Here is a 23,514-nt window from a genome sequence, read left to right as displayed (position 1 = left end):
TTTACCTAGATTTTGTCTAAAGACTTTATATATTTGTCTCATGCAAGTATAATTATTACACATAAATTGTGTACTTTTTAAGCGTATTTAACTGGGAAACGGGACTAAATTCGTAAACCGTCAGGTCATTTTACTTTTAAGTGCCACAACCACTTCCTTCGTTGGTTTATTTTTCGCTTCAGTTTCCCAGTCCATAAACTTGTGCTATTTTCTCCATATTACCTTTAATTGTTCGGGAGAAAAAAATATTCAATTTAAAATAGATTTCTACTTGCATATATTTTTATAATAATTTATTCCTGTGATGCAATTCTCAACAGCCATTACTCAATCTTCGGTGACACGTGATCCTCCTTCAGAAATCATTATTGGTATCAATAACGGCTCTTAATATGGTTTTATCAAAATCACCTTAGGGTGTAACATATCAACACAGAATCTTTTTCAAACATTGACAGCCTGTGAAATTTTATTTCTAATGATAACAGTGGCTAAATTAACCGTTTTATTATAGTAGTTTTATTAAGTATTGTGACAAACCATGTTTACTATGGTAATTAATTAGTTTGTAAGGGAAACAACTCCTTTGTATTTTCACAGCAAGCAAATTAAGCTTTCCAAGAAGAAAATTGTCCAAGCTTTGTCCATTTGGCATTCAGGCTCACAACTGCACTTCCATTTGGCCAAAATGGAAAATTTATTGATCTCTCTGAAGCACAATATGCATTCAATGGTTTTAAAACAGTAATAAAATATAATTGTCTGCCAGTAAGATTGTACATTAATATATCACAGAAATATAAAATTCATCACAGAAAAAAAAAAGATGCCAAAGACAGGAGATTTTAGGATAAACATAAAATAACTGAAGTTAAAAAACATTTAAAAATGACCAGTGGATGTTCATAAATGACAGCTAAACTACTTCCGATTGGCCGAGGCTGTTCCGATGACACAGTCGTTCACCTGCAACACAGCAAGCATGAGTTATAGACTGTGCTCTGTATTCTCATAAAATAAAACATTTACATGGGATCACGTAAGATCACTCACCTTGCTGGCAAAGCGCAGCGAATTCAGCGATTCACTGAAACTCTCTTCCTCAGGTGATATATTCACAAACATCAAACTGTACAGAGGGAAAGAAATAAGTCACATGTTCATTAAAACAGCAATGAAAGAATTATATTCAGCAAAACCTCAAAGAAAACTACATCACAGGCTATAAAACATGTACTTGAGCATTTTGCTTACGTTTTGCTGTTGCCTCCGAGGCAGTTCTGGAGGAGGTACGTGAGCTTTGAGTTACGGTAGGGAACAAAGCTGTCCTGAAAAGTTGAGTAATAAATTGAGTGCGTGAAATTATTATTGCACAGTAAGTAAACAATTTTTTTTAACTGAAGACATTTTCTACATCTAATAATGCACCACTACTAGAGGCTCGTTCACACAAAGGATGGTAATTTTACTGTATATGTATATTATATATTCAGCTGATGGATAAAAACATTGACAGCCAATCAGAATCCATCCTGCAGTAACGAGCTGGAGCATTTAAAGTGACAGACAAGCACATGCTTAGAATAAGCAGAACAATATCGTCCGCTGGTGTGGTGAGGACACTAATATAGTCATCTTCATCATAACTGTTCTTCGTGTGAACGGGCCTTAAGTGAGATACAAGAGTGTTAAATTCCCCAATAGCTCAGCATTAGGCTCCATATGTTTAGCTAAAAATGTACCTTGTTGGCCAAAGCAGCGATCACAATTCCCAGGTTGGTGAGGGAAGAGTTGATGGCGGTCATTTCCTTGAAGCGCTCACCTTGAGACTGACTCTTCTGTACTCTCTCACTGCCGGCCAAATCCACTAGACACAGCGTGGCTGAAAAGCAAATCAAAACACAGTTAAAATCAGACAATGTGAAATATATCTGACTTTAATAGTGTGGACAAACTCAATATTACACATGAAGACTACTCTAAATTGGACACATCTACACCCCTTTAAGAAGAGAAGTTTATCTATTATAGACGCAGGTAGAATGTGATCCTTACACTTGCACTTGGATTCTCGAGCAGAGTTCTCCCCCTCTATGTCTAGCTGGAACACAGAGTGAGAACGTGACGAGTGATCGTTCATGCCAGTGCGGGCAGTGGACCGGTTCTGGTTTGCCAACATGATCAAGTTCTGCACCTGAGACATGAGGAAAGAAAGAGGCACGTCAATAAACTGCAACAAGCATGTATTAAACAATATAAACAAATCAATTATAACTGGGATTACTCTGAATTTTAACAAAGCTCAAGGGAGAAAATTTAGTGCAGGAAATTGTGACCATCTTTTCTTTCCTTTTGTGTCATATCAAAGTTAAACTGCTTATCAAATGAAAGGAGGAAGAAAAGACACATTAAAAAAGTTATAAAATACTGTGCACTGATAAATCACTTATAATAAATGCGCTTTAAACAAGCAGTACCTCATCCTCATTGTTAACTTTTTGGTAGGTTAGGTTGGTAACAGTGATCTCATTGTTGGAGATCTTCCTGATCTCATGCTCAGGTCTCTTGTTTGGTTTTCCCTTGAAGAGAAGATCTTGAAGGGTCTCATTGTAGATCTCCACAAAGCTGGCGGTGAAGGTGTACTAAAAATACCAACCCAAGAACAAACCATGATGAGGGCAAAAGCAATAACACTCCGTGGATGCCCTAAAAAGATACATCACAACATACAGTATTTAACCTCTTTTGGACAACAGATGAAATTCTATGTAGCCCTTACCTGCCACCCTTGCTCTTGGAGTGCTTTGGCAGACTTAAAGATTTGCTGGACAGCACGTGGGATGACCCCCCACAAATCCTCCAGATCGCCCCCTTCCATAGTAAAGGTCTTCCCGCTGCCAGTTTGGCCATAAGCAAAGCAGCAAACGTTGTACCCATCCAGAGCAGACTGCACCAGAAGGGAAATCTCTTCGAAAACCTCACACTGTGAGGAACGTGGCCCAAACACGCGGTCGAAGCTGAAGTTGTAGCTCTTCTGTGTGTCAGCAGTGCGACCTGTGTGCGACTGAGGAAGAGAAGTGGAAAATCGGAGGGGATCTTTGTCACATACTTTGAGTCAGGGGAGTCCTGCAGAGTTTTGCTCCAGCCTTGACCTAACTCACCCGTCTGTAACTTTACAGTAATCCTGAAGACCTTGATTAACTTGTTCAGGTGTGTTTGATTAGGGCTGAAGCAAAACTCTGCAGGAAAGTGGACCTCGATGGCCAGTGTTGAGAACCCCTGCTTTAGATTATACCAAGAAGAAACATCCATAAAACCAGAAGCATGATGAGAAGAATTTACCTCTTCCATTTTGGCGAGCGTGAGAGCCTTGTTGTCGTTGGCCGGCAGCTGGATGTGCAGAATATCAGACTGATTTCCAGTCAGCAGTGGGCGGACTCTACAAAACACTCGGATGTTGCCCTAAAGAAAAAAGAAAAGTGTGATTAATTAATGCATATATGCAAATACATGACTAAATATTTGAAAATATAAGTGGGATTTTGGACCAATGACATCTGACTTAGTGCAAAGCTGCCCAGTATAATGGCTGCATCCAAAATCGCATACTTCTCTACGATACAGTAAGCAAAAAACAGTGTGATGAGCAGTTTGTCTGAATTCAGTCCTCATAAGAGCAGGCAAAACTACAGACCTACTACTTCTGGTGAGATGGACACTTTACTATCCCAAGAGGCCACGGCCCACGGGAGAGGATTTGTGCAAGGCAGAGAAGTGACAACTGACACTGATAGGTCACATGGTGAAGTAATTACTTATTCAAAAGAATACCTACTCAGAGAGTATGTGATTTCAGACACAGACAATGTGAAACATTAAAAGCGAACAACAGAATGCATTTCAGTCATGTATGAAAAGGATCTATCACTTGTCATTCAAAAAACAACAACAACATCACAACAACACAGTTCTATTGTTCTTCAAAAAGCACACATAGGTCTTCATCACAGCTTACCTTGAGCTCTTGAATGGTATTGTGGAGTTTCCTTCGCTCCATTTCTCCAAAGTGGAGCTCTTCTCGTTGACGGGCCACTGTTTCCTCAAGGTTCCTGACCAGCTCTTGGCTCTCCTTCAAACTGTCTTGACACCGGCCCAGTGCAGAGGTCTGAATGGAGATCTGAGTCTGAGGAAAACACAAGGATGTTACAGTTTGATAGTATCAGATCCCTTGAGACAGATATGAACACCAGGGTTAAATGAGGCCGTGTAGATGTATACCTGTACATTGCGCAGCTCAGACTCCAAATGATCCCGGAGTCCTTCCAAAACCTTATGCTCCTCGGTTAGCTTGCTGAGGTCTTTCTTAAGTTCATCTCTCTCTTTAGAGGCTTGCGCCAGGTCATCTTTCACAGTAGCTAGCTTTACCAGCTCCTCTTCACAATCCCTACAACAGAATCAGGAATATTATCAGACAAATAAATTAAGGACCACCAAGTTCTGATTTGTTATGGAGTTTTTTTTAACACACTTACCTGAGACGCTTTTTGAGACCAATATTCTCCTCTTCGATTTCAGCTTTACACTTTTGGGCTTTGTTTATTGACTCTTTTAGACACTCATTTTCCTGATTTACAGATTTTACTTTGCTCTGGTAGCTCTGGACTTTAGTCTCCATATCACTGACTTTGCCCTTCAGGTCCCATCCTGGCCTTCGTGACATACTTGAACCTGCAGTTGCTGAAAGTGGATAAATTAACCAATTGTATTATGTTATAGTTTTGTAAATTCAAACATATTTAAAAATGGAAACATAGGAAAATATTTCAAACCATATTCACACACACACATATGTTATATTACCTTTAGCAACTGCTGCAACTGGTCTTCTTTGGTCACCTTGATGGAAAGACAAAATTGATGTTATGTTGACATATTCCAACTTATATTTCTTTGCAACTATAATATCCAAGTTCATTGATATACAAATGGACATGAAGACAGGTGAATAGTTTGACCCATATTTTTGTACCAATTACCTGGTTTTAGTAGTGTTTTACAAGTTTTTGTGTGTGTGTGTTTGTGCTTATGACTAGTTAAAGTCGGAATGAAATGGAAGCTGTCTTTTCTTTCCTATTGTGCTGCAGATTTAAGTGAAATGGCTTCTCGGAAAAAAAGTAGGGCGGGACTTGATTTTGTCCATGGGGAATTGATTGGATCTTGTTTACTAATGCTGTGATCTCATGTGAGTGACAGGTTGCCCCACCCTCGTGCCAGTAAACACATCATCACAAAAGATGTCATTGCAAGAGAAAGGGGAAGTCATTTTGATTAAAGATTAGAATGGCATATGAATTTAAAAAGATAATGAAATCACTTCAAATAAATACTGCTATATTCCATAAAAAAGTAATTTTGATATCATGCTGACTTTAAAGGATGCCCCCAAAAGCTACATGTTTTGCAATACCTCTTGAGGGGGCAACGGCCACTGTTGCGGCACCAGTCGGACGAATAGGTTTGGCTAAAAGAAGAGACAACATGCTATTTTAGCCAAATAGAAACCAAAAGCTAAAACAATTTTTTTAAAATTTGAACATAACTTACCAGGAGCTTTGACTGGCACAGGCCGTCTCGGGGGCGCAACACTAGCTGCAGGTCTGAACCTTTGAGACGGCTCAACGTCCACCTTACGCATCTTCTTCTGCAACAAACGAGGGTGTTTTTCATTAAATAGCTATATTCAAATATGGATTCCCATTCCAAATAGTGAAAATTTGTGTTGAAGCATGCAAAATCTGAATGAACTACAAACTAACTTGCGCAGGCTGTTGGTACTCCACATCCATGCTGCTGGTGTGAGCCCGTTTCCCAGACATTACAGGGAGACGGGATATTGCAGTCTGCAAAAGAACCAAGAGAATGACATGACAGCAGAGCTATGAAAATCAAAACAAAGGAACTGTAGTTTAAGAATAATGCTTTCAAAACTAAATTGCTGATGTAGTGCATAATATTTCATATTGACATATATTACTGCATATATATTGTATATTTTAAACTAAACAGCAATGACAAGTAGGTTGGGCTCGGTTGGGCTTCGTATGCATGCATCTCCTAATGCATTTTTATTGTTTATAATCTCACCTCTTTGCTCATGGATCTTGTTCAGCTCTTCATGAAGTCAAGCACAAAGTAAATACAAAGCCCAAAACATTAAAAAGGTTAGTTAACGTTAGTCAGCAAGGTAACTTAAACTTATACATTAAGAGCTGAAATCAGCAAACTATAAGTTACTTATAAAAAGGTTTAATGTGTATTAACGAAAACAAACAATGGCTAAATACATCGCAACCTAGCCGACGTCATTCGCGTAACTTTACAAAACATCGCACATATTTATACAATTCATTTCTATACATCTTCAAATCCACATAAAAATTAACATATAAATGATCATACTTACAGTTGAGGTATATATATATATATTTAAAAACCACTAACCTTTTATAAACCTATCTAGTAATTACAATGACTGAAAACACACCCCAGCGCAATAATCCTTCGTAGCCGTTTGGATTTCAAATTGAAAATGTGTGTGTGTGGTCGCTTTTCCCGCTGAGCTGTCATTGGTCGAATCGGAACCAATCAATACAAAGCATACAATAACCCCGCCCACATGGAAACGGTCCTTCGGCTGCCTAGTTTTCATGGACATAAATTTGTGAATAACAGAGGACTGTTTTGTTTTTTTTGCTCTTTAAATATAGTTTATAAATGTTTATTTGCCAAATGTGCAAAAAGATAGTACTTGTTTACAATTAAATGTTAAGTAAACATCTTATCATACAGTGAATAAATAAATACATTATATACAATGAGTACTTACATACGTAAAAGAACAGGCTGTATTACAAATATAAAGCTATACAATAAATGAAATAAACAAATGTACAATGTTAATGCAACATACATGTACAAAAATCATATTTCCATACATATTAACCTGGTTGCAGCGTGTTCATATTTCTTCACATAATTATTCTTATTAATATGCATGATATACAAATACATGATGATTTTCGAACATCATTTTAACATTTTGCAAAAAAAAAAAAAAAAAAACGACCTCACATGGCGGAAGTGAATTTGGCGGTAAGCTTTTTGTAATTTTGACCTCATTCACAGGAAGTATAGTCGAGCGGAGCCGGACAACCCTTCGAGAGAGAAAAAAATAGAAAAAAATTAAGGGAAAAAAATCGGTGAATCCAAGGGGTTCGGGCGGATTTGGACGAAGTTTCCGAACTGTCCCGGCCCGGAGGAGCCCTGGGGGTTGAAAGGGAATCGCCAGCACCGGTAATTAACACAGAGTTATGAGTCAATTGTGAATTATTTCTCCAAATTTGAGCAACTCACGCGGGCGCTTCTCCCCCTGTCTCGCCAGCCGGAAGTCTGCATGAAGCTGCGTCTCTCTCGCATTGGCGTCGACGTTTTTTTTTTTCCTCTCTTCGGTTTTTTTTTATCCTCGAGTTTTTTTTCTTTTTTATTTTCTCAGTGAGACTAACCGAGAGATGGGATGGAGGCATAGGGACATTATTGTTTGCAAGCGGAAGTTTACATGTTGCATAGCTTTTGGATAGTGCTGCTTTCTTTGCGTGCATAACAAAAGCTGACATTTTAATGGAGGCTGGTTGAGGAAGCCCTGATATCATTAATGGATGGTTTTGTGCCTTTCCAGCTACATTTCCTTTAGATTGTTCATGCATATGTCATTAACCTTGTCCCACTAGATATAAACATGCTAAATGAGCTGCCATTGCAGAAAAACACGCATGCAACCCTTGCAAAACGAATAAAACGCGACATTGTTCACCTCCCTTGGTTTTATTTTGGCATTTATATGAAATGAAAGACGGTCAGATATGCACAAAAGTTGACTTGTACATTTGATCTGGTTTTCCCTTACGATCATCGGTCGCACACAGATTTGGCGCAGGATCGATGCTTTTGTTTTGATGCCTATTTATAGCGCGCGCGATTCTCAATGCAAGTTCTGTATCTCTCGTGCAATTAAACAATTTGCGGTGCAGTTGCAACAGACAACAACAAATTGTGTGGTTGTTTGTTTGTAAAAAAAAAAAAAAAAAAATCTAATATAAAAAAATCGAAGTGTTTACCTCTTTGTTTTACAACTTTTATAAAAACTGTCACCAATATAGCCCTGCTGAATTTATTTTTTTTTTTTAACCAGCCTAAGCTAGTTCGCTGGTCTCCCAGCTTGGTCACTGTAGTTTTTTGGCTGGTTTAAAGTCAGTATGAAATGAAAATTCACTATATTTTCTAAATGTATGTGATGATTTTATTGTGAACAATTCATCCGTGCATGTGTTTAATGTTTAGGGCCCGAGCAACCAAAGGTGTGGGAATTGCTCCATTTATTTGACATCGTAATGTTTAATGAAAATGTCATAACTGGATTTTCCAGTGAAAACGACAGGCTTCTCTCTGGTGATGTATGCAGGACTTCTCCAATCAATTAGTTTGCTTAAACTCCACCCCTGCAGGCTCATGTTCATCTGCCTCCTCTTTTAAATGCAATGCCCACATCTCAAAATGCCCCGCCCTACATGTTTTTTTCAACAATCCGTTACACTCAGACGAATTTCACAGTATGGACTTTACTGGTTTTAGCTGGTAGACTAGTTTGCCAAAACGTTAAACCATGAAATCATTAAACAAATATTTGAATATCATTTAAAATATATATATATATTGCAGTATTTATTATAAAAGATTTATCCATGCACATAATTGTTTTAAAATTCATGTGGCTTCGTTTATCTTTAATCAATCTCCACTCCCTCCCACCCCCCCCTAGAGGGTATGCATTGATGTCACTTTCCTGTTGGGACACGCCCCCCTCAGCTGGACTGAGTGGCAAAAGAGCTGCTGCACGACTGGAGATAATAGGGGGAAACTGCGAAAACACAAATAAAACAAACAATAATCAGTTTAAACTAAAGGTTGGACTTGATATAGTGTTCCTTACAACTTACCAAAGATCCAGTGATCATGGATATTGACATGCAGCCAGGAATCGTGTTTCCTGACGTTTATATGAACCTGATTTCCACCCCAGGGAAATACATAAAGCAAATTTGCTTGTGAACGCTTTATATAAATATAATATAGGTAGGTCTAAAAATCCATGTGATCACTTAAATCAATGTTATATATCGTCATATCGTCCAGCCTTAAAACTTTTAAGTTTTTTGTCAGTGTTTATTTAAAAACATCCAATTATGCAGAATATACAATGCTAATTATTTAATTGATGAGTTGTCAATACAATATATAACAATACAATATATAGGGTATGTTTTTACCCCTAAATTCAGCATATTGACACAGAATAATAGCTGCAAATCCATCTTTTGCTGCCTGGGGTCCAGTTGTTTCTATGAATTGCAGCGATCCATTTGCTTCTCTGTTCTGTAGCTTTCGGCAGTCTGTAAAAATATACCTAAGATTTATTTTCAAATCTAGTTGTACAGTCAATCTCAAAGCATTCACGCTGAAAACAAATGCTGCCGTTCAATCTTTTTGCCACTTATTGGGCGTAACCGCAGTCACTCCGGCCGACGGTGACGTCACACGCATACCCTCTATATCAGCGACGTCTCGGCTGCATACGAAATCACATGCTTCCCTACTATAGTAGGCAAAACAACTGTATGTATTAAAAGAAATATGTCTGAAATCAGGGTACTCATAAAAGAGTAGACAAAAAGTACCCGGATGACCTACTACTTCCGAGATTCTGAAGTGTGCATATGATGGACGCTTTACTGTCCCAGAAGGCCATGGGAGAGGATTTGTAAATAGCAGTGAATCAACCTAACTGACTGTATATGTAGTAAGTCAAGGTTACATTCATGCTATATAGAACATACTTTTTTAGCGGTAATTACTTATTCAAAATAAGTACCTATTCAAGAAGAGAATATGCGATTTCGGATGCAGCCCTATTCTCTGATGACGGTGTTTTTGATGTAGGGGCGGGACAACCTGTCACTCACATGACATCACAGCAACAGCAAACCACAACCATCCAAACATCAAATCAATTCCCCATGTATTAAACCAAGTCCCGTCCTACATTTTTTCTTGCTTGAGAAGACGTTTCACTCTGATATACATCACAATAGAGAAGAAAAGACTTGCGCAAATTCCGTTTCATGCCAACTTTAAACCAGCCGAGCACCAGCTTGGCTAGACTGAGAGACCAACAAACCATCTTTGGCTGGTTGGCTGGTTGCCTGGTTTAAGCTCCCTCCTGCAGGGAGGTAATATGCAGGCTGAGTGGGCATGCATGCCTTTTTATGTTATTCATTTGTGTCAGTTATGTTTTACACATTGGGTTGTGCATGTATTGTGATTCCTAACCCAACACGCCTCTTTGCCATCCACCGGAAAGATGCTTCTTTATCCTTTGCCTAAAGATAAATAAAGTCAAGAGAGTAAAAATGCATGACATTTGACAGATGTTTAAAATAAATTAAGAAAATAAATGTAATGCAAGGTACTTGGGTGCCAAAATGAATAAGTCTTGTCCAAGTTAAGTGAATAAATCTTCAGGCCACACGAGAAACATAAGGGCGACATGTCATTTCAGAACTGTTGCCAAAGGCAGAGTGGGTGTTTTACAAGTTATGTTGCTTTTCAATTGCAGAAATAATGGAAGATTCCCATTTCAACTCATCATACTTTTGGTCTCCCGTACCAACAGTACAAGGACAGGTAGACACCTTATTATTGGACTCTCTTGTACAGTAATCGTTGTGTCTTTAACAGACACGCCATGCTTATTGAGCACAATTTAGTAAATCAAAAAAACAAAACAAGCATACCAGTCCGGGATGGCTAACACCAGCCTCGCACTGATCCATGTGAAAGTTACACACTGGAAGCCCAGCACAAGCATTGAGAAAAAGTAACCCTTCCCTCGCTGCTCTCTCCTTTTTCCCCTTCATCCTTCATCTGTGTTATCTCTCAATCCATCGTCCTTTTCTCTTTCCTCCTTTCCTTTTTTCCCTTGTTTTTTCCCATCGTTCCCCCCTGCGATTTTAGATTGAGAACGCCATGTTTCTGAACAAGATGAAAGAGCAGCTGGGACCGGACAAGGGCGCTTCTTTCCCGCACTCGTCCGCTGCGCACTACCCTACGGCGGTGCTGACGGTGCCAGGCTCGGTCGCCATGGACACGGGAGCCATCGGGAGGGTGCCGAAACAGGAGGGTGGTGGAGGAGGAGGAGGAGCCGGGACAGCAGGGCCGCAAATGACTGCCGTTGGAGCACACCTGCACCCACCTCACACGTCCCAGAACATCACAGTGGTGCCCGTACCAACTACTGGCATCATGACTGCAGGTGGGTGTTCAAAGTTATCTCAAAGTGAGGAGATATTAACTAAAAGTTACAGAAATTTGGCCAAAATCATGTGTTTCCCTTCTGTCTCTCAGCTGGGTTAGTGATCACGACTCCTCAGGGCGCACTGGTCACTCCTCCTGCTTCCTCTCAGTCTTTTGTTTCTGGACCACAAACGACTACCATGATTGTGTCCGCTCTGCACCCAACAAACACAGGTAAACAATTTAACTGACCATTCAGACCCTTCCATCATATCCACCTTCAAATATATTTTTATAGTGGTAAAACTAAAGTATAAGGTTAGAAATAAGATTGATATTATGTATAGAATATGAATTATGTATAGAACTTCAATAAATAGTATTAAACTTGCATTTATTCATTGTAACATATGCTTTTTGTACATGTACTGTATAAACACACACGCACCCACACATGCATGTATATATGTATAGTACCTTGGCATTAAATTACCAAAAGAAAAAAAAAGTGCGAGGGTGTTTCTAATACAGCTGCTGAGGGACTGATAGTAAATTTAACATCTTTCTGACTGCCATGATATCATTCTGACAGTCTCTCGATATCATTTTCATCTATTGGAAAGTCAATAGTGGATTTTTTCACCTTTAGAGCAAATGTTAATGCTAAAATTATATTTGCTGTGGCTCCTTAGATACCTCTATAGACATTTACCATGCTATAGTTAATTTAAACCCAGAAATGTCCATTGTTCATTCGTATATCCTTGTTGAGCTGCGTGATTTCAAATGTTTGCATAGAAGTCGATGGAATTGATGTGCAGGTCTTAAATTAAGATCTTAAAAATGGTATTAAAAAGTGTTAAAGGTGCAATAGGTGATTCTCTACAGAATGTTTTTTTGTTATAATTATTAAAAGTCTCCTGATAGCAATCACTATGTTAAATGGTCTAAATGTATTATAGCCTACATATCATCTGTGGAAGGCTTAGGACCATAAAAGGTTGAACTAATTATTATTGTAGCGACAAATGACCATCTTGTCACTTAGAGATGTATGCAGGGCTATCTGACGCGTGGTTCCAAACAAATACACTTCCAGTCCAGTACTGCATTTATATTCTTTATTTGTCTCAGTTCTGATGCTCAAACACATTGATCATTGACATGATCCTGGCACAGTCAAAAATTGTTTGCTTCCCCATTACACCTTACGTCTCTTGCTCTCTGATTACCTATATACCCTAAACCCATACTCCACCCAGTGTTCTCCAGTGGAACTACAACAGACATTTAAATAGAGCATAATGGCTCTTACAATTATATTCTGTCTGAATGAAATAATACAATGACCTGCCTGTCAACGTATGTTTTTACATTCCCTCGCACCCCTTTTCGCACAGACATCATACGTCATCAGCACATTTCATGCTATGCAGAGTTTATGCAGACAGACCTCAGTCACAGAGCACAGCAAATAAACAGCGGCCGCCTTTTACAGTTCCTAACAAATCAAAACAACGAGCTTATGCTGTGTTCACTCCATAACTACTGTAATTAAGAGATGGCAACCCATGTCGTTCTAACCTGAGCTGTTCCTCAGACTCAGAGTTATGCTTTGAGACATCTCTCGTGACGCTTTGCAGAGAGCTGTGTGCAATCATGTGTTTTCGAGGAGGTGTGGCATTGTACGGCAATTTGCAGGGAGGGTGGGATCGTATGCTTTCAATGCTAGCAGGCTAACGTTAGCATTTCCCAGATCACCTACTGCACCTTTAAATTGGACGTGCTGAACCTGCAGATACCCTATAATTATTATTATTTTTTTCACTTTCACGGTCTAAAACACCAGACACACACACAGATATGCTTGCTTACGCAGCCATCTCAGAGCCAAAGAAGCTATAGGAAGTGAAAGTGATAGTGACTGTGGGAGGTAGTGAGAAGGGATGGATGATGGATGGAGAGAGGGAGGGACAGGGAGCTCTATATGTTGAGTATGTTCTGCTTTTTCCTGTCAGAGGCTGTCCGGTCCCCTTCCCTCTATCTCCACAGCCACTGTAAGTATAATAGCACATGTACATCTCTACCAAAAACCTGCAATGACACTCACTCACACATCACTAAAGCAGTTATTGCAATGAAATGACATTTTATTTACCCTGTGTATTCATTTAGTGGTTTTAAACGGATAGTTCACCCAAAACAGAATTGTCATTTACTCAACCGAAAGTTGTTCCAGACCTGTATGAGTTTCTTTCTTGTGCTGAACACAAAAAATATATATTTGGAAGATTTGGAAGTAAGAAACTCATACAGGTCTGGAACAACTTGAGGGTGAGTAAATTATGACATACTTTTAATTTTTGGGTGAACTATCCCTTTAATGGATTAGCAATGTGATGGCTATTGACTAATAGTATTTACATAACCTGTCAGCAACCACTTTTTGCTGTGATAATATTTCAGTTAAATTAATGAATTCATATAAGAACAACATTATTTAATATATTACAGTCATTTAGCTTCAAAATTGGGTCAGAAATCTTTGTACTCAGGCATAATAAGATCATTGGTTTGGAAAACCGCAATGTTTTGCCAAGGTAGACCTTTAAAAGTTGGGGCGTTACAACATTGCATAAGGTTTTTAGCACACATTTAGGTCAATTTTATTGAAATTTATCTGAAAGGTTTACTAAATAATTGACTTAATGTTTGTAGGTCATGTCAGACCATTGACAATTTCAGACATTTTGTTGAAAAGTGCAGTAAAGAGTTTCTGTCACAAGTTTAAAACTCCTCATTGGCTTCATCTTCTGATTGTAGTTGCAGGAAGAAATTATGCACATTATGTTTTATAATCAATATTACATTACTCTTGTTTTTTGCCCTCCTGACATGAACAGACAAGAAAGAGGATGGCAGTATCCCACCTGCTGTAGTCATGCCAGTTCCTGCGAAGCGGGGGAGAAAGAAGAAGTCAATGATGCAAAGGGCAGGTCCCGTTTCAGCCCACACTCTTGCCACAGGAAATGATGCGCTGATTCTTGCGCACCTGGCCGCTGGGGGACAGGTGAGGTGTCGCTGAGGTGTCATAATTTTACCTTCATATAAAGAAGTTCTTGTTTATAAGTCAGTCAACTATGAAAAGGGGTCAAATCTTAATTCTTACTTTAAAAACATTAAAATTGTAAGAAATAGATCACGTTTATTATTGTGGTGTTATTATTTGTTTTAAAGACTCTCAAAACATGCTTCCCTACTAAAAGTAGGAATAAGTAAGAAAAAGGTTACTTATGTTAAGCTGCTCACTGCATTTTTCTCTCTTACAGCACAACACAAGTGACCCGTACGACCTCTCCAACGATGAGGATGATCATCAAAGCAAAGATGGAAACAAGTCCTACAGGTACCTATTATTGGTTAAGGAATAGCTTAATCTTAATAAATTTTGAATTATTGAAAAATATTGCCATTTTTCTTCAGTATTTGCTATTATCTTGGAATTTTGTGGTTTTAATTTAATACTCTATTATCTGATTTGATTGATTTTAGTGTGTATTTAGAAGACTATAAAAAAATCATAGTACTTTTAACAGTAAAAGACTCAAATGCAACTGTGAAAGCATAATTGTTTAACAGTAAGTTTCTTTGGTCTATAGTATAGTCAAACAGTGTTGGTTAGACCATATAGACTCTATACGGTCTAACCAACACTGTTTGCATGTCTATTAGTACTTTTATTTGAACTACGAGTTTAATTTCATGACATTTTGACCGGGAAAATGGTTGTTTTCAGTAAGAAAGCATCTATATATCTAGATGATAAATGTAATGCATTATTTCGAATTTATGAGATGTATTGTGATACATTTTTGTCACTCATTCAGTATTTCAAGTAAAAAACTTCACTAAAGGTCTTGAAAGTGTTGTTGTGGAAATTCTCAATACAAAACTAATCTGACTTCGCCATGGACAATTTGAACAGCCTCCGGTTGTCAATATAATACTCGGGGTAATTCCCGTTCCCAATAAAATACAATAAAATACAATAAAATACAATATAATACAATACAATACTTTGAGATAATTCCCCTCCCGAAGTATCGTAATGGTGTCCCATTAAGAAGCTACTATCACTTTCTAATGCAATTTGGATTTCTAATGCAAATGCACTGCTGATTTTTCTCTGTAGGTGCCGGATGTGTGCGGTGACGTTCTTCAGCAAATCAGACATGCAGATTCATGCCAAGTCACACACAGAGGCGAAGCCGCACAAGTGTCCTCACTGCTCTAAATCGTTTGCCAACTCCAGCTATCTGGCGCAGCACATCCGCATCCACAGCGGCGCCAAACCCTACACCTGCTCCTACTGCCAGAAAACCTTCAGACAGCTCAGCCACCTACAGCAGCATACACGGTATGCGTGTGTGTGTGTGTGTGTGTGTGTGTGTGTGTGTGTGTGTGTGTGTGTACCTAGCTAAAGTATATACTACTACACCTCCTAAAGGATGGACCCACGTCTAGCCAGGGCATTGTTTAGTTGACCTAGTTGTGCTTTTGATTAGGATAAGCATGTTTATCTTTATCTTTTTTCATTCTCTCTTTCTCTTTATACCTCCCTGCCCTTTCCTACCCTGATGCTGTGATATTTGAGCTTGCACACACTTCTAATTTAAACAGGATAATATATTCTCTGAAGACTGAAGCAGGTCTTTTTTGACTCATGCTAATTTCATCGCTCATCTGCTTGTCTTATTTTACACCACAATGACTAACTTTCTTTTGTTTCATTTTCTTCATTTGGTACACTTTAAGTTTGTCAGTGTCCTGTTGCCGTTTATACTGACATTGTATTCTTCATTATGCACGTTCGCAAAGTTTTTATTTATTTAATGTTTTAAATTCACGTTATATATAAAAAAACACATGTGACTTACACATAACTGCGTTGCCTAACACCAGCATCTGAATGCAAGATAAAACGACAGCGTTTATTGCATTTTGTTTGTGCGCTCTGAGACGCAAGTCATTTATGATGGAGAAAACATTGGCTTACCCAATTACAGCATCTTCCATTTTTGTGACAATTTACCAGAAATTGAGAGTTTTTTCTCTTGAACACATGGGATGGAAACGGTGCTTTATTTGCAAATGTTTTATGCAATATTCCAATTTTGCGCATAAGTTAATTCACAACTTTGGATGTAAACATAGCTAATGAAGCCGGCCTTTGAGAAAACTCACACCGATGGCGTAGACGTAGAAGTTAAGTTAAACATGTTGTGCAGTAAGCTGCACTTATTTAGCTTCCACAATCCGCATTTACACTTAGAAATTAGCCTAATATTAGTGCACATTTATCCAGGTTAATGTTAAAGAGATAGTTGACCCAAAAATGAAAATTCTGTCATAATTTAATCACCCTCAAGTTGTTCCAAACCTGTATGAATTTCTTTTATCTGCTGAACACAAAGAAAGATATTTTACTATTGAAGTCTATGGTGCCCAATAACTTGAACCAACTTGTTGGTTCTTCAAAATATCTTCTTTTGTGTTCAGCAGAACAAAGACATTTATACAGGTTTGGAACAACTTGAGGGTGTGTAAATGATGACAGAATATTTGTCAACTATCCCTTTAACGTTAGAGCGAGTGGCCATGTGAAGTTGCTAATGTTACATGTTTTGAATGATGAAGTCATGTTTGAGGTCGCACATCACCTTTTTGTGGTCATTCTTTACCATATTACGGCATGGACCAGTCGTGTTTATGATCTGTCACTGCGTGACTAGGCCAATTCCTGTGGAGTTTTTTTTCCTTGACTGGCTGACTGACTAATTAAAATTTAATAGACCAAGCCTCCTCTCGCAGACTAACGTTTAGTCGACTATTGGGGGCAGCCTTAATAATTTTTCACTTTAATCCCTTTAGTGTGTAAAAACTAATTGAAACCATATTGACAGTAAATACACTTAAATGGGCGCCTAGCTGGCCTGAAGAATATAAAGCGTCATTTAGTCTTTGTTTGTTTCTGTATTACTTGAGTTTCTTCACTACATTATTTGGCTTGTCATGTCCTTTTCCTCTCATTTCCATGTCATTTTTAGGATATTAACAAGAATGAGTCTTTAATTGAATTTCATCTCACTTTATCTTCATCATATCGGTTTCATCTGCTTCATTCTGCTGTGGTTTAAAGGCTCTGGGGTGGTTTCATATAAACCTATAGTTAGGGAGGGGGAAAGGATGGTGGTGAGAGAGAGAATGAGAGAGAGAGAGAGGATAAGATGAAGTGCCTTGTGTTTTTGTGTGCTGCGTTTCGTAACCCAGACACCACAAAGAGCACCGTCACATTGCTAAAAGCATGAAACCTACTGCAAATTTTTATGATACAGTCATGATTTGATCCACATAAGGGTCATTTATTGATTTATTGGTGAATCTCTCTCTGTTTTTTTCTCTCTTTTCATCCCCTTCCCTTCATCCCTTGTTAGAAACCACACAGAGGGCAAACCGCACAAGTGTCCTCACTGCTCCAAATCGTTTGCCAACTCCAGCTACCTGTCCCAGCACATCCGCATCCACAGCGGCGCCAAACCCTACACCTGCTCCTACTGCCAGAAAACCTTCAGACAGCTCAGTCACTTACAGCAGCATAACAGGTAACAGACAGGGAGAGAGAATCAGTACTGGACTATGTACAGCTCCTCGCATCCTTTTCCTCTTTCCTTCCTCCTCTGTTGTCTGTCATCTGTCATGCTGTAGTTGTGAGGATTGTGTAGTCTAGACGCTCCAGAATGTATTCTTGTGATCTTGAAACTTAGATCCTAGATTTCTAATTAAATGCTTCTTTTTTTGTTGTTGTCGAAGGATTCACACTGGTGATCGGCCGTACAAGTGTGTCCATCCCGGCTGTGAGAAAGCTTTCACCCAACTATCCAACCTCCAGGTAACCATCTCCAGCTGATTTATAGATGCTTTCTGCAGAAGTACCTGAAATCCTGTGGTTCAGGAAATCTGATCAGCATAAACTGACACTAGGGTTGTGAACAGAGTTTGTTTTTAATTAGATACTGTACCAAATTATTTTTCATGAGCTTTGGTTCCACTGTGGACTGAACACTGTACTAAAGTACACTGAAAATTACTATTACTAAGTCCATATGCATATGAAAGCCCACTTCAGTTCTAAAATTATTGACTTTTCGGCTTGTTTTAGTGAATCAAAAACACTTATGAATACGTATGAGTGGTTACTGCATTATCTGACTCATTTACTGAACCATAAATCAACTATTTTGTCACTTGAGACCTAAATCAGTTCAGTAACTGGTTGTTCATATGAGGTGTGTAAATACACATTTTTCTTCTGTGTGATGCAAAGCTGTATTTTCAGCATCATTACTCCAGTCCTCAGTGTCACATGATCCTTCATAAGTCATTCTTATATGCTGATTTGGTGCTCAAGATATATTTTATCAGTTGAAAACATTTGTGCTGCTTAATATTTTTGTGGAAACTGATGCATTTTTTCAGGATTATTTGAAAATAGAAAGTTCAAAAGAGCAGCTTTTATTTGAAATAGAAATCTTTTGTAGAATGAAATTACTTTAATTAGACTTTACTGTCACTTTGATAATTTAATGTGTTCTTGCTGAATAAAATAATTCATTAAAAAAAAAAAACCGTACTGACCCAAAACTTTTGAACTGTAGTGTAGTTGGGTCCAAATATTGGATTGCATTTATGTCATTAAAAGGTTTTTTAAGTGTGCCTTTTGCAAGAATTGGATTTGAATTTTTTTCTGATTTATCAAATCTGAAATTCTCATAATTTGGCAACAGAGGGCAGTAAATGCATTACATTGGTATTGCACTCCTAATGATTCCCATCCCTAACTAACACTAAACTTACATAAATCATTTCCAAATACAATTGTGTATGTATTTTTTATTAATTCAGACTGTTTTTTCAGTCTCATCGAAGACAGCACAACAAGGACAAGCCATACAAATGTCACAACTGTAACCGCGGTTATACAGATGCGACCAGCTTGGAGGTTCACTTGTCTACACATACGGTGAAACACGCCAAACTCTACTCCTGTGGCCTCTGCAACCGCGCATACACATCTGTAAGATCCCTACCACAATGCCTGAATCCTTCATTGACTGTCTTATCATTCTTCAGTTTTATTCTCCTACAAATATAGATAGGAGTTAGTCAGAGATGTTTGAGTTTGACGCATTTTTCTATTTTTGTTTCTTTTCTAGGAGACGTACCTGATGAAACACATGCGGAAACACAACCCAGACCCTCTGACAGTGGCGGCTGCAGTGGCTGCCCAGCAAGCCCAGCAGGGCCAGAACCCGGCTCAGCCCTCGGGTGGAGGAACCGGCAGGGGTCGCGGGCGAGGAAGGGGCGGCGGAGCTGCGGGAGCCAGAGCGGGACCAGCTGCTCAAGCCCAGAACCAGCCCAATCCCAACCCGCCAACCAGTTACTCTGTTGCGGAGGGAATACCCTGCCCTTTCGACCTGCACCAGTACAAGACCGTGTCGGCTGGAGAAATCCAGTACAAGCCTGTCAGCGTGGCCGACCTGACGGCCCACAAAGACCTCTGCCTCACCGTCTCCACCTCTGCCATCCAGGTGGAGCACATGAACTCGTAGAGCAACTCGAGGAGGATGAGAGCGAGGAGGTGGGGTGAGGAGAAATGGACCATGAGTTGGGAAGGAAATAAAAACACTGCCTTGGGACAGAGGAGGATTTCCAAATTCAGACTGGTAGGACCAGGGGAGGGAAGGATGGCAGATGGAGGAGAAACGAAGAGATGAAGGAGGAGCTAATTAACTCTTTGAGTTGTCTTTCTTTAGACTTGCTTTGCAGTGTCACAAAAAAGGCCTTAAGCTGTCATGATGACTATTTTCAGTTAGCAACTATTTCAATATTATTCAATACTCAACCCCTTTTGCCACTATAAAGTGCAACAGTCGGCTTCTGGAAGTAAAAATCCTGTTCATTTTCCCATTCATTTTTTAACAATATCTTACGGTGTGTTCACACTTGACATGTTTGGTTCGATTAAAACGAACCCTGGTGCTTGCTTTATTAGTGCGGTTCATTTGAATAAGTGTGAACGCCATACAAACCCTGGTACCAGCAAACAAGCGGACCTAGACCGCTGATAAGATGGGTCTCGATACACTTCCAAACGATATACTAATGCAACACGGACCAAAGACATGTAAACGAACCAAAAACAGGACATGATGTCACAAGATGTGACCCTAAAAAGGACAGAATGCTCAAGAATACCTGTTTTTTTTCTGGTCATAGTTGAGATGTTGCCCATCACAGTTCGGTACAGGCATCAGAACCGCGTCTCCTCGCAACAGATCTTCATTTGTGTGTGTGACGGAGTCATTCCTGTCGCTGCTTTGACTCCTTTACACATTTTATAAGCTCTTCACGAGTTCTCAGCTGCTCAAAACACCATCATATGTAGGCTACGCACATACAGCGAGCGCATTTAGCCAAGAACACAGCATTTGTTTTGAATGTTCGATAAGTTCCGTCTCAAAATATACATCATAAAAGCTGACCAATCAGGTTGTGAACGTATCCCAATGCCTTTAGGTTTGGCATATTTAGGTTCAGTGATAAAAATGCCAATGTGAACGCTAAGAAGACCAGGACTACATTTTTATTCTTCTTGGTCCAGACCAAACCATCCAAGCGAACTGAACTACAAGTATGAACACACCCTTTTAGACATTCAAAACAGACCAGATATGCGTCTGTTGAAGCAATCAATTAAATAAGCATGTTTAATAGTGGAATTCCTGATGAAAAACTACATTAGCCACGATTCTGCAAAGACATCTCCAATAAGCTAATCACAACAAGCTAATTGCACCAAGCACTAGAACCTTTGTGTTTTTGAACCTTACTTTTTTTTTTTTTTTTTTTTATCAAAGTTTTTAATGATGATTCACCCTACAGCTAGTTGGTTTGGTTCATGGTTTATAACTTTAATGAAAATATATTTTTAAATCCCTATGGGAAAAATACTTCAGAACACCAAGGCCATTGCAAAAGTTACTCAGAAAGAACCATCGGTTATCAAAAGAAATGAAATAGGGATCTGTGAACCTCTCAAAGAGTTTCCAATGATTTGAGAGCCAAAGATTGACATAACTGACTTCAAAACCTTCCTATAAACACATCATGGTCTTACACCTAATTTTGAAAACATATTTTAATAAGTAATTTGGTTCGGCTTCTTTATACCACCACAAGCTAGTTTGATTTAATGGTCTACATAAATGAAATTGATAGTGAACAGTTCGTACATATGTTTTCAAACGATTTCATTTCAGAGAATAAAGCACTTTGTTAGTGGAAAAGGGATAATTAAGCAAATTTATTTTATGTTGGCGATAAAATTTGTCACATTTTTTCCATCAATACCTAGATGAACACACAAACCTAAAACAAAAATGAATTTGCTTCAGGGATTGTGCGAGTAATAAAAACACTCCGATATACATCATGATCGCGACTTCATGAGTAGCAGTTAACAAAGACTACCATATGCTTTATCAAGCTGTGAAAACCAGCAAGTTTACTTTTTTCAAATTTTTTTAAATGTTACAAATGCTGGTAAACAAAATGGACAAAAACCAAAGTATCCGATAAATGAATTGTACAGAATTGCATCAAGTTTACATGAAATATTTTGCAGGAAGATGCACACATACCTGCAGCATTTAAACAGGTCAATACCAATAGTTCACCCAATAATTACATTTAATTTATTGTCCCTTATGTTGTTCCAAATCCGTATGACTTTGTAAGCACTTGTGGAGTGTTAATGCCTTTTATGACACTGCTTTGCAGGCCTGCTGATTGACATGTCAAGTAAACGTGCAACTGGTTTGTCACTGCCAGCCGAGACCTGTTGGAAAGAGGAGGCCAAGACTGCACTAAAGGGACAGAAGCTAATGGTTTATGGGAGATGGCACTTAAATGAACTTTTTTTATTCATCGTTTCTGTTTTCGTCGTTACATTTTAGCCATTTATCACATGTATTTTTCTATTGTCCTTGTGTATGGATGTTTGTATGTGTTTGAGTGTGAAGGGTTGGTTGAAAGCATGTAAGAGAACATTTTAAGAAGGAGATGAATGTGTGAAAACATCTATAAAGTTGTCAGATTTTTTTTTTAAACCTTAAGTTTAGTCATTTTATATTTGCTTGACCTTCCTTACAAAGAGTTTTTGTTTTTTGTTTTTCAGAAAGGAAGGAAAGGGGAAAAAATATTGTGCAGACAACAATTTGGTTACCAGGTACTATTTAGTAGTGTTTTTTTAAAAACCTTTAATACTAGTTATTATTATATTAACTGTTATTTTTTATGCAATTATTACTATCATCATCATTATCCATTGGGAGTTACTCTCTGTGTGTGTATATATATATATAGAGATGACGTGTTCATTCTAAAAGGGAAGGATTGTCTTTCTGGTCCAGCTGAAATATGATTTTTAAAAAATGTATTAAGGCAACATTAGAGATCAGAGTACGGGATGTTAACATATTGCTAAACCATCCGATCACTGACCTACATGATGCCATCTGTGTCCAGTAAGCAGCCAGGTGATTGGCTAGTCCTCCACTTATAATCCTCGTTGTATCCATATATGTCTTTGGAAAATAACACGGTTCTCAATATTATTATTAATGTTACTTCTGTCACTCCTAATACTTATTATTAACTACTCTTTAAGATGACTTTGCTGTATAGATCAACACTCATTCATCTGACGTAACTGTTTCTCCTAATATGAACAATAAAAAAGATAAACACATTTTATTTGGAATAGTCATGTTATTGTCCGATGCAATTTGGATGAAAATTACTATTTGACTTTTTTGACTTTTAAAAAGCTTGGAAAATGTCTTTTTGCATGCACATATTTTTATATTTCCACACTCGTTTTGCTCCTGAAGTCCTGATTTGTTGTAATTGCAGTTCTCAGATAAAATTGTAACACATTTCATACAGCGTTTGTTAGAACTTGTGTGGGTATTTACAAAGATGAACATT

General features: G+C 38.4%; 2 protein-coding genes across 7 annotated transcripts; one reads left to right on the top strand and one right to left on the bottom strand.

Annotated features, from left to right (window-relative positions):
* Positions 1 to 445: 445 nt before the first annotated feature.
* kifc1 (kinesin family member C1) lies at positions 446 to 6,625 on the bottom strand. 2 transcript variants are annotated; one of them, XM_081376167.1, is made up of 17 exons: positions 6,502 to 6,625; positions 6,145 to 6,169; positions 5,817 to 5,900; positions 5,605 to 5,701; positions 5,468 to 5,521; positions 4,861 to 4,896; positions 4,533 to 4,737; positions 4,279 to 4,444; positions 4,016 to 4,183; positions 3,343 to 3,462; positions 2,780 to 3,064; positions 2,478 to 2,642; positions 2,056 to 2,194; positions 1,743 to 1,882; positions 1,255 to 1,328; positions 1,054 to 1,129; positions 446 to 966 (listed from the first exon to the last, which is right to left on the bottom strand). In XM_081376167.1, the coding sequence occupies exons 2-17, from the start codon at positions 6,154 to 6,156 to the stop codon at positions 922 to 924; spliced, it is 1,866 nt and encodes a 621-aa protein (XP_081232293.1). In that variant the 5' UTR covers positions 6,157 to 6,169; positions 6,502 to 6,625; the 3' UTR covers positions 446 to 921. The 2 variants fall into 2 exon arrangements, with proteins under 2 accessions (XP_081232293.1, XP_081232294.1); XM_081376168.1 differs by having other exon boundaries at positions 6,145 to 6,171; positions 6,545 to 6,625.
* A 552-nt stretch (positions 6,626 to 7,177) lies between these two features.
* On the top strand, positions 7,178 to 23,253 carry znf384a (zinc finger protein 384 a). Of its 5 annotated transcripts, XR_014030933.1 has the most exons (13): positions 7,178 to 7,353; positions 10,730 to 10,797; positions 11,128 to 11,425; positions 11,518 to 11,640; positions 13,425 to 13,463; positions 14,310 to 14,476; positions 14,736 to 14,812; positions 15,599 to 15,823; positions 17,901 to 18,068; positions 18,277 to 18,355; positions 19,382 to 19,540; positions 19,680 to 20,189; positions 22,306 to 23,253. XR_014030933.1 is itself a non-coding variant. In XM_081376605.1 (12 exons), exons 2-12 carry the CDS (start codon positions 10,735 to 10,737, stop codon positions 20,073 to 20,075), a joined length of 1,794 nt encoding a protein of 597 aa, XP_081232731.1. In that variant the 5' UTR covers positions 7,215 to 7,353; positions 10,730 to 10,734; the 3' UTR covers positions 20,076 to 23,253. The 5 variants fall into 5 exon arrangements, 4 of the variants coding, with proteins under 4 accessions (XP_081232731.1, XP_081232732.1, XP_081232734.1 ...); XM_081376605.1 differs by having other exon boundaries at positions 7,215 to 7,353; positions 19,680 to 23,253; XM_081376606.1 differs by lacking the exon at positions 13,425 to 13,463 and having other exon boundaries at positions 7,215 to 7,353; positions 19,680 to 23,253.
* The last annotated feature ends 261 nt before the right edge of the window (positions 23,254 to 23,514 follow it).

Source organism: Scardinius erythrophthalmus (genome assembly GCF_964197995.2).
Source record: "Scardinius erythrophthalmus genome assembly, chromosome: 10".
NCBI lineage: Eukaryota > Metazoa > Chordata > Actinopteri > Cypriniformes > Leuciscidae > Scardinius > Scardinius erythrophthalmus.
This window is presented reverse-complemented; position numbering and strand designations above follow the sequence as displayed.